The sequence below is a fragment of the Rhagoletis pomonella genome, unplaced genomic scaffold, assembly GCF_013731165.1.
Source record: "Rhagoletis pomonella isolate Grant_MI unplaced genomic scaffold, Rhpom_1.0 Rhpom_scaffold_00992, whole genome shotgun sequence".
Taxonomy (NCBI): Eukaryota; Metazoa; Arthropoda; class Insecta; order Diptera; family Tephritidae; genus Rhagoletis; species Rhagoletis pomonella.
The window spans coordinates 33,487-45,717 of NW_023459546.1; the positions used below are offsets into that span (position 1 = coordinate 33,487).

At 36.4% G+C, this 12,231-nt stretch overlaps 1 protein-coding gene across 1 annotated transcript; it reads left to right on the forward strand.

The window, feature by feature from the left end:
* Window positions 1-7,040: 7,040 nt before the first annotated feature.
* Window positions 7,041-7,773, forward strand: LOC118751782 (uncharacterized protein K02A2.6-like; the record flags this gene model as incomplete). The annotated part of the gene is made up of 2 exons (XM_036486598.1): window positions 7,041-7,568; window positions 7,639-7,773. Coding segments are annotated over exons 1-2 (663 nt in total), but the record flags the coding sequence as incomplete, so codon positions are not given.
* Between the last annotated feature and the right edge of the window lie 4,458 nt (window positions 7,774-12,231).

Genomic DNA, 12,231 nt, shown 5'->3' on the forward strand with positions numbered 1-12,231 from the left:
AAAACAGTAAGTGTGGCACCTTTCTGAAATCTTTATTAAATGAGCAAGTTTTTTATGTAATGTAAAGTTATAGCTCAGTACATTTTTTTTTCACCCGAGATAGTCAAAGTTGGGGAAGAAAATATCAAAAAGATAAAAATCCAGAAATAGTCCTAATTTTATGATGGTTCCTTAATATATTTTAACTACATTGCATTTGTATATTTTAACTACATTGTATGGAGAGGCAACTATCTGGAAGTATTTTACAAAAAAAATTTACTAAGTATTGCCCGATTTGTAGTTGCAGTTAAAGAAAACACATGAAAAGGCACGATTTTTTTTAAATTCGAAAAAATGTAAATATTTCAAAAACGGTGACACTTTTACCTGAAATTTTTTTGTTTATCAGTGAGCTCACCTGCCCACCTACCTTCCCCCAAAGTTTGGCACGTTACTTCTGGGACACCCTGTATATATAAATATTTTTTTATATGAGAGTTGAAGTCGGTTTTTTTTTTGCTAAATATTACTAGTTATTATATTCATTGAACTAAATATTCGCTCTACTTCTGCATTACTTATAGGCAAAACAAGAAAACTAAAAACTAGGTTGGAAAGGTCAGCAAAAGGGTTTTCTCCTAGGGCATTTCGAAATTGATAAACTTTGGCCCAAAATTTTACAGTTGAGTCTAAATTACTCCAGGTATGTAACGTTAACCGTTGCCATTGCATCTCTATGGATGTTATTTCGTCGGCATTATATTTGTGTTTTTGTTGCTTTGTGTTTGGTTTAATTACTCTTAATGCATTTCCAACCGAAAAAAGTCAATTTTGTTTAGTGTGGCAATATTTGTAGGGAGGCGTTGGCGTAATTCCTTTATTAAAGTGATAATAAAATAGCGACCATTTTCTCGAATTATTTTCTCGGCTTCGTGGTCAAAAGCGTTTGTGCTTACTTTTGTTTTTAAATACTCTTCAAAACTGTGATAAAACTGTGGAAATGGAGCAAGGTATGGTTCCAACGGGGAGCATATAGGATCAAAGGTGTCCGCGCTAATAACCACTAGGGAGCATAGATGCGAAAGTAAAACATTGAGTTCATTAAAAATCTTCATTGGGTCTGCATTATTGCTTTCGAACAACTTGTTTACTTTTTGCACCTGAAAATTAGGCAAATAGTAAAATCGGCTAAAAACGGCTAACTTTTTTTTACAAACCGGCTAACAAATCGGCTGCCGGCTAGATCGAATTTTCTCCGGCTAGTTGCTATCATAACCGGCTAAATCTAGCCGGAAAACGGCTAAAATGGCAACGCTGATGCTCAGATACAAAATTATTTAACGCGCATTACGGTGGTGCAGCATAATTAGGTACGGGCATAAACACTTGGGTTATCAGGTATCTAGCGATAGAAGATTCATTGTTGTCTTTCATGAAGTTCTTTAAATAAATCTTGAGCTAAATACTGAAGTATATTCATGAATATTACGTTTTATTTTGACAAAATTTAAATACTTAATATCTGCAAGTATTTTTTTAATGCATTCACCCGAATTTCGGTGGTTATTACTAACATAACTTAATTCTGTAGCTACCCTGCAGGGAAAGCTACTAGTTGTGAACTAGAATTCTACCAGTTTGCGTTTCAGCTCAACTAGTTCACGTTCTATCCTTTTTCAGTGTTAGCGACTGGTATTTTTAACATTGCGATGTTCTACGAGATGTCAATTGTCAGGCTATGCATCAGAATCTACTAGTATAAATACTAGTACCATCATAACAGCTGATGAGATAGTCTGCCAATTCATGCCCCGTGAAAAGCATAAGCGTGCCTTTTTGCTCGCGACGCTACAGCAGTCACAATGGCCGACGGTGCAAAGCACTCGCGTGGTAAGACTGAGGTCCCAGGTTCAAATCCTGGCACAGGGAAAATTTTTTTATTTTCTATTCTTTATTTTAGTTTCATTTTTTGTAAATTAATTTTTTTGTTTAGGCTGTTTATTGTAATTTCTAATAATAATAAAAAAATATATTTGTGTAATTTCTTTGTTTTTATAGCACAAGCATTTCTTCCTAAATGTTTTTTTGCAATGCAATCAGATTTTCAAATTTGTTATTTATATATAAATTGAATAAATTATTTTTACTTACATTTATCTAACTTTAAAAATCTTAACCTCGCAGCGGCCTCGAACCTGCGATTTCCGAACCAGAACTAGTAGTCTTCACGTGACGCCACAGCCGACATTTGTAAGAAAAGCAATTGCGTTTTATTTTTGGCTTTGGCAATTCAAAGGCAGATGTCGCTGATCGCCTAAGTTCTTCGAAATTGTCGAACTGGTAGGCACATACTAGTTAACGAAATAGTATTTTTTCTAACTTGTTTGGCTTTTCACTGCCGGGTACTCCAGAGAGAGCCCCAACTAAGTCGTTTGATTGAGTAATTATATAATTGAGTAATTATATAATTTGAAATATGACCATTTCTGGATAACCTATGGAGCTTGCACTTTAATTTGATATATAACCCAATTCTCCAGCTGCTCCAGATCGCCCTAACAGTTATATATAGAAGCGTTGAGAATGAGTCAAGAAAATGTTTAAACGCTTATAATTTTTCACCTATTTCACCGATTTGAAATCTGACAATTTTATTTGAATAACCTATGGAGCTTGCACTTTAATTTGATATATAACTCAATTCTCTAGCTACTCCAGATCGCCTTAACTAAATCGTATGACTAAGCAGTTATATATAGATATATAGAAGCGTTGAGAATGAGTGAAGAAAATGTTTAAACGCTTATATTTTTTCACCTATTTCACCGATTTGAAATCTGACCATTTTTGGATAACCTATGGAGCTTGCACTTTAATATATATATATACATATATATATATGCCAATTCAATAGCTGCTCCAGATCGCCCTAACTAAGTCGTACGACTGAGCAATTATATATATGTAGAAGCGTTGAGAATGAGTCAAGAAAATGTTTAGACGCTTATATTGTTTCACCTATTTCACCGATTTGAAATCTGACCATTTCTTGATAACCTATTGGCGTATAGTGTATAACGAATAACATTAAAAGGAAAGAAAAGAAATAAAATGCAAATATCAGTCTGCAATTGGCACTCAACGTGTACACTTAATTTCACGAATGCGACAATTATTGGCGACGAGCAAAAATCGAATAAGTAGACATTAAACCGCGTGCGAGATTATAGCCACACTTTTTACATTACATGTGCTTGGGTTAAATCATTTTTTTACAACTTCGAGCGAAATGACGCAAAATTCAGCTACACCGGCGGTATTTACTTTTGAACCGTTTAATCCGGAGACAATAACGTGGTCGCGTTGGGTTAAAAGACTCGAAACAGCGATACAGATATTTGGAAGCGACAGCGCGAAAAAGCAACAATATATTCTACATTACATGGGTGCTACAGCTTATAATGTGCTGTGCGACAAATTGGTGCCAAAGGATCCCGAAACTATAAAATACGAAAAGATTGTGGAAGTCCTATAGGAACATTTTGAGCCAAGCCCAAATGAAATTTTGGCAAATTACAGGTTTAATTTACGACAGCAGAAGCAAGGAGAAAATTGTGAGGAGTATTTAATGGCATTACGGAGATTGTCGACAAATTGCGCGTTTGGTAGTTTCTTGGACACGGCTCTAAGAAATCAGTTTGTTTTTGGCCGGAGAAGTCAGCACATACAAAGTAGGTTATTGGAAAAAAAAACTTTAACCTTGGCAGAAGAAATAAACGCAGCAAAGTCATACGAGGTAGCAGAAAAAGGCGGGGTTGAAATGAACCAAAAAGTAGAAACGGAGAAAATGAACGTGAACATGGTTCACGAAAGAAAGCAAAATGCAAGTAGTGACAAAGTGGATCATAAACAAGTAAGAGCAGCGCTGTCTTCGGCTATGCCGAAGGCTTCATACCTTTCATGAACATCTGCAAATTTTACTTTGACAGATTACTGCTTTTGAATACATTTGCATATATCGATATAGGAGTTACATACTTATATAAAAAATCGCATCTAAACAATCAGAGGTATGGAAGATATACAGTATATTTTGCTTAGCTGCACATCCTTCTTTGCACGAAAAACTTGTGCACCTAACCGAAAAGGGCACTTAAGCGAATTTTCTTTACTACTTCAATGAGGAAGGTATCCGAATCCCTATGAAACCAAATAATGGAGAAGCACTTATCACATAGAAAATAATGCAAGCGAAATTTTTTTTCGAATGGTATCTTATTATCTATATAACTAGAAAAATAGATAGCCATTTCCGTTGTTCTGCGATATGAGTAAAATAAATAAAAGCTTGTAAAATTAGGTAATTGTAGGCCAGTGCAGGTAAACGTAATACTTTCTTTGATAATTGATACTAGTTGCACAATTTTTAAGGCAGCTATCGCCAATGTGCAGGTATGTTGAATGCATCTATCGGAGCAGTTTCCTTATAAATGTTAAAAATAATGTCTCAGATGCGCATTTTGGGGTAGGTATCTTAAATGTGCACTTAAGCATAAAGGCAGCAAAGCAAAATATACTGTACTTTATATGGCACCAATCTAAGTGATTTTCACTGCTATGTGATCGGTATGTAAACCGGTAACACAATTTATTGGGTTTAGTTTCCTACATAAAGGAGATATATGGCAAAAACTGGTATCTGAACAATCAGTGCTATAGGAGATAAAGCTTATACAGCATAGATTTTGATGATTTTCTCAGTAGACTTTGTATTATTATTTATAAAATATCTTACGAAATTTATCGGTTTTAGCTGTTCAAATAAAGAAGTTTTACAGTAAAATCCCATATCTGAACAATCAGATGTATGGAAGATATATGTTGTAGTCATCCGATCCTTGTTATTTTCACTGTAAGTATTCTGTTAATAATGAGTGAAAATGGTGCGAAATTTCATGTTCCTAGCTGCATAAATGGAGGAGTTATGATAAAAGACCTCATATCTGAACAATAAGTTGTATGGGTTCTGCAGGTTATAGTGACCCGATCGTTGTTATTTTCATTGTAAGTATTCTGTTGATAATGAGTGCAAGTACTGCAAAATTTCATGTTCGTAGCTGCATAAATGGAGAAGTTATAACGAAAAATCTCATATCTGAACAATCAGTTGTATGGGAGCTATATGTTACAGTGGTCCGATTCTTTCGGTTCCGATAAATGATTAATGCATTATAAAAATACACCCACCTACCAAATTTGATACGGATATCTCGAAAACTGAGAGACTAGATTGCATACAAACAGACGGACAGACAGACAGACGGACAGACGGACATGGCTAAATCAACTCAGCTCGACGTTCTGATCATATAAGTATACATTTTAATGGGTCTATCTCTTTTTGTTCGGGTTCTCTACAAACATCGGACCAAAGTTATAATACCATTTCATGCTCATGAAAGGTATAAAAAGCGGAGAAAAGAGAAAGCGGAACGTCGAAACCCCGCACCAATAATACAGGGAAAAAATGTTTTCGATATGGTAGCTCTGCACATATAGCTAACAAATGTGTGTACAAAAACACGATCTGTAATTTTTGCAAAAAAAGGACATTTGCGCAGAGTATGCTTTAAAGAAAATCGACAACTAAATAATATAGATGGTGAAACAAATGAAAAATACGTGTTAGTCGACGAATTATTTCAACTTGGAGATAATCGAAACCATCGGGATAAAATCGAATGTGACCTCGACGTGAGCGGCGCGAAAATTCGTTTCGAAATTGACACAGGTGCCCCAGTGACAATAATTAGTTTGTCAGACGCGGTACAGCTACTGCAAAACGCCACGAAAGTTTGTTGGATATATCTGGTCAAAGTTGCGTCAGATAATATATTGTAAGGTCGGATAGGAAGCCATTGGTAGGTCGCGGCAAATTAAACTAGACTGGCCAAAAATGATGAGCGAACAATTGAACTATATACAAGAGAACACGGTTATGAATGAGGATTATGTGGGAAGGTGGAAGAAAAAATTTCCGAATTTATTTTCACCTTCAGTAGGCAAAATAACCGGCTTTCAGGCACGGCTATATATGAAGCCGAATGCAACCCCTAAATATTTTAAGCCGCAACGCGTAGCATTTCCACTGTGGAAAAAAGTAGAAGATGAACTGGGAAATCAGGTCAAAGAGGGTTTGTTGGCCGATCGTCGTGGTACAAACAAGCGATGGTACGGTACGCATCTGTGGGGACTACAAGGTGACGGTAAACCAAGGGTTAGCGATAGATGAACATCCCCTACCTACAATTGAAGAGCTATTTAGTAAGATGGCTGGGGCGCTAAATTTACAAAAATCGACCTTTCAAAAGCGTATTTGCAAGACAGACACTTATTGACACTAACAACACATAGGGGACTTTATCAACCTACTCGACTGAAGTTCGGCATCGCATCGGTGCCAGCAATTTGGCAGCGGTTCATCGATCAACTACTTGGAGATATTCCAGAGGTATCGGTCTTCTTAGACGATATCAAAATAACAGCGAGCGACGACACCACGCACAGTAAACGTACATACGCAGAACCCCTGGAAAGTCCGAGTTCATGAAAGACTCCATAGAGTACTGCGGCCATGTCATTAACAAAGCTGGCATCCATGAAATGAAGTCCAAATGTCAAGCAATTTTACAAATTAAGACACCAGCCAATAAAGAAGAATTGCGCTCATTTTTGTGTTTAGTAAACTACTACGGGCGTTTCGTGCGTTTCGTTTATTGAAGAACAATGCCCAGTTTAAATTTGATGATAGGTGCAAAAATGCTTTTGCCGAGGTTAAAAAGCAAATGCAGTCCAAACTAGTGCTTACACACTATGACCCAAAAATTCCGCTAGTGTTAGCGGTAGACGCGAGTCCGATCGGAGTAGGAGCGGTGCTTAGCCACGTATACAAAGATTGATCGGAAAGGACTTTGCAGTTTGCATCCCAAACACTTGTATTGGTAACAGATAACAAAGCCATATCACAAATATTTTCGCCCCAAAAGAGGCTACCGACAATGTCAGCGACGCGAACGCAGCATTACGCTATATACCTGTCACATTTCGATTACAAAATCCGAACAAAAAAGTCAAAAGAAAACGCAAAAGCGGATGCATTGACGCGTTTACCAAGCCAGGAAATTGACAACCGTTGGGAAGAAGTAGATTTGATCGAACGTAATGCAATCGAAAACTTACCGGTCACAGCGGCGAACCTTAATGAAGCGTCTAGAGTAGATAAAGAAGTCGCCAAATTAATACAATGCCTGAAATATGGGCAAGAATGTGAACCCAAGGAGCGGTTCGGAATAACTCAAACAGAGTTTACCTTGCAAAACGGCTGTTTACTTCGTGGTATACGCGTTTACATAGCACGACCATTCTGTGAGAAGGTACTAGCGGAACTACATACTGCGCATTTTGGTATGTCAAAAATGAAAACACTAGCGCGGGCATATTGTTGGTGGGGTGGTTTGGACAAAGACATAGAAACGCTTGTATCTGACCGTGTTCAGTGTCAAGAAATACGCGCAGATCCAAAGAAGGTACATTGCTGGATGCAGCCAAGTAAGGCATTCGAACGCGTCCATATTGACTATGCGGGCCCATTTTTAGGAAAAAAATTTACTGGTGTTAGTTGACGCCTACAGTAAGTGGCCAGAAGTCCATGTAGTGACAAACATAAATGCAGAAACAACAATACAGAAGGGTAAAGAAATTTTCGCCCGTTTTAGTGTTCCGAACACCTTGGTAAGTGACCATGGGACACAATTTAATTCTAGAGAATTCCAAATTTTCCTGAAAGGAAACGGCATCGTCCATAAACAAGGTGCGCCTCACCATCCAGCGACTAATGGGCAAGCTGAACGGTTTATGCGGACGGTGAAAAATAAATTGACATCGGCGAACTGCACCAGCGCTTATTTATAGAGTGAGCTATGCAGAATACTTCTGGCATACAGAAGGGCTATACACCCAATCACTAATAAATCACCTGCCATGCTAATGTTCGGTCGTCAAATACAGTCACGTTTAGACTTGTTGCTACCAAGCAACCCTATCGGAAAAACTCAAAGAGAGGTAGAAGTGAAGAAGTTTAGAATTGGCGATAACGTAGCTGCGCGTGACTACATGAGTAAAGAGAAATAGAAGTTTGGAAGGGTGATCGCAGTGGAGGGCCAGCTACATTATAACATAGAATAAAATAAAAATAAAAACTTTTTAATATACAACGCTTTTATAAATGTACTAAAAAGTAGAAAATAATATTTCTCAGTCCCACAGAATTTGTTTTGATAACTTTTGATTTTAAAATTTTAGCAAAAGTCATAAACAATTAGTGACATTGAAAATGAAATCGTGCGGCGCATGCAGTACAAAGTATTCGCTTTCATTGACAATAGTCAAACTACATAACATTCTACAGCGAAAGTACAAATTTGAGATCGATTTTAAGCGGTCGTTATTAATATACCCACATACATACATATATTACTCTTCAATTTCAAATTAGGCCTATTACATGCGCCCCTCGCTTTTCATTTTCAATGTCATTAATTGTTTATAATGACGTTTGCTAAAATTTCAAAATCAAAAGTTATCAAAACAAATTCTGTGGGACTGAGAAATATTATTTTCTACTTTTTAGTCCATTTATAAAAGCGTTGTATATTAAAAAGATTTATTTTATTTGATTTATTTTCTACTTTTTAGTCTTGTCTGCATATATGTAATACTTCTATATTGGCAGTAAGCTAACTTCTCAATGTGTAATAGGGAATTTACATGATTCAACTATCACAGGCGATTAGTTGAACCAAAAGTTGAACGAAAGTAGGCAGCCGACCAACTTCATTGTAAGCGATTAGTTGAAAGGCCTTTTACACCAGGCGATTGTTGCTTTCAACTAATAATCGCCTGAAAAATCGCCTCATGTAAATTCCCTATAAGCATTCCGAAATCAAAGCGAGACAGTCTAGTACCGTTTTTGTCAATGTATTGTGTACTTGAGTGCCGTTTTTGTATATGTGTTGTGTACATGTTTATTTATAAACGTATGTTTTCCTTCTCTTTCATACCTGTTTATTGATATATCTGTATTGTAGTGTTTTCGGACGGTACTAGCTCTTACTGCCAATATAGGAGTATTACATATATGCTTGTCTGTTCAAAATTTTGCAAAAGATATTAAAATAATTCAACTTGCAGTGAAAGAACAGAAGACTATGCAAGCACAATGTTGTTTGCTCATATTTATGTAGTATAAACATACATATGTACATACATACATATAGCAGCAGTTTATTTCATTTAAAAAAATGGGGTGTCGTCCATTTCCGCTGTGACGTATATAAATAGTGCATATATTTAGGCGCAATATTTAACTTCTTCTGGCGGGGCAACATCTAGTCTTCTAATTGTATCTCCTTGATATGATGCCTACAACGAGGTTGATAACTAGACTAGGTTGATATCTAGAATTTTCCATAAATAGCTTTGCTACATTTATAGTAGGTGCATTCTTTTGCAACCGAGCTACATAAGAAATACACGCAAAGCAAAAACACAAACTCGGCTGTTTATCCGAGCTCAGCCAGGTCGGTTAAAAAATACGCGAACGGAAGGCTAGTGTTGGTAAGTGGAAAAACTGCTCTATTGTGAATCGTTAATAGGAAAGCAGAGAACGTATATTTATAGAGAAGGTCCAAAAATGAATCAGCGTGGAAACTGTCAAATACCAACAAAACTGGCGAAGCGCATTTTAAGGGCGGCCAGCCAGAGTCAATCGAATTTTAACAGAGCCCAGCCAGAGGCAAAATAAATTTAATAGAAATTGTCTCATCAAAGCAAATGCATATTTTTCTTGTTAGACATGAAATGCTGATGGCTTTTTACGTTTTTACAACGCTTTTATTGTTCTTTAAATTGGTTAATTATTTAAAATAAATGCATGCATAGGTCGAAATATGTAATATGTACATATTGTGTACATGCATATGTATGCGAGAGATGCAATTTTGTGAATCTAAAATGTGAAAGTTATGCAAATATGTAGTATGCAATTGGCAAATTCGTTGGTGATTTGCCGCCGGCATTTGGGTTGAAAAAATCGACTTTTACTTTTTTACCGATTCATATGGTAAATGCTACGCTATTTTCAACGCAACAAACCGCAGTTTTCTAGCTGCCTTAGTTTTTCCCCAAATTCACTTTAAAGATGGATACATTGACAGAAAACGTACAAATGCATTGATTGCACTGCACGTGTTAACTTCAAGGTTGTTTTTGTTGAAAAGTTATTTATATTGAGAAAAACTGTGCATTATCATTTTTCACTGCTATACTCGTATTATGTGTAAATGTAATGTATTTTATTCGTTATTTTAAATAATGAATAAAAACTCATTTTTAACACACTGAGCCACCTTTTAATTTCATTTCTATTTTCAAAGATTGTGAGTTAGCTGAATTCTGTTTAATATTTTCTCAAGAATACTAGCCCATTCCCTCTGGTTTCGCGGCCCCTGATAAGATTTTTTGCGTTGGCCAATGCAAGAATAGCGTTGAAAACCAAATATGGGTAAAGTAAAAATTCTTAATTTAGGTTGAACAACTAAAGAGCAGAACCCTTCTCACACATATTTCTGCCAAAATAATAGCGCTCTGATGCTATATGCAAGAAAAAATTCCTTTCAATGTCATGAGCTTTACCGATGGTCTTATTTCCACTTGTGAGATCTTTTTTAAGCGTGCGTAATCTTCTATGATCTTGCAACTACAACATTGGTCCGATGCGTCAACCTCTAGTCTTATGTCATGTAGGCCAACAAAAGTCCTTATCAGGAAGCTGAAGAGCACAGATGTGCGTTTTCTATTATAGGAGAGCCAAAAATCCTCGATGTAAAATTTGGTCATTGATATACCAACAGTGGTCTTTCTTGGAAGGATGTGGTCGAAACTTTCCTTGCTGACTCGCCACTTTTAAAATATCCAAGAGCTGGTTTCCTTGAGTCTTACTGCTGCAGCAATGGCCGCCCGAGCAATTTCATCAAGCGGAGGTAGATGCAAGGTCGCATTTAGGGTGTATGACGACGTGAGACATCGTAAATTCGTATAATATAAACATAAAAAACAAAGTAGTCCAGACATATGGGGTTTCTAATGATTTCGACTGCAGCACCATTATGAATTGCAACCTGATTGTACAATAAATAGATGGAATAACCTCCGAAAATTTGATTTAAATCTATCCAGGGGTTTGAGTTAAATCGTAACAAAAACGGTTATCATTTTATACATAAATATATGCACATATCTGTATACATAAATTACTTGTTTTATTATTATTTTATTCGTTATTCGAATAATTAATGAAGATAATAGTTATTCGAATAACGAATAAAATAATTTATCCGTCATTCGAATAATTTTTTTTTGAATAAACAAAATTATTTATTATTTACGAATAACAAGAAAAACAATTTATTCATTTGTTATTCGTCATTTGAATAAATTTTGCCCAACTCTGTAATGGGGCATATGCATAGTTAAAATAAAGCCGACACTAAAGTTAGTTTCAGCTTTTTCATATCACTTTCAGTGGACTAGGCATCAGTGAAAAAAAAAATGCAACTAACTTTCTTCTTATTTGGGACTGACAAACTTAAACTTAGAGTAGACTTTATTTCATATACGAATATGCCCCAATATGCATTTCCCCATGCATATGTATGTACATACATACGTACTCCATTAGCTGATAACGTTTTTACATGCATACATATATGTATATGTATGTATGTGCATATTACTGCCAAAAATACTACGCACATACACACAAATGTACATATCCTGCAGTACGGGGGAGTGACTACAGGACTGCTGAATCGGTAGCTACCTAACAAACACCGTCAATTACCGACCGACTACTTGCAGTGTATTCCATCGATTATTTTTACAAGGCAATGTCCTAGGCGGTAGTCACCATCGGCTCTCTCTGCACTACCGGGAGTTACTAAAGTAGTCACTTGCTTAATTTATGGGCGCCCTCTGTCGTAGTTTTTCGCTATTCTGCTTCGACTCTGCACTACCATGTGCACTACTCCTAGGTAAGTATCTACTCTATTAACCCGTGGTAGTGCACATGGTAGTGCAGAGTCGAAGCAGAATAGCGAAAAACTACGACAGAGGGCGCCCATAAATTACGCA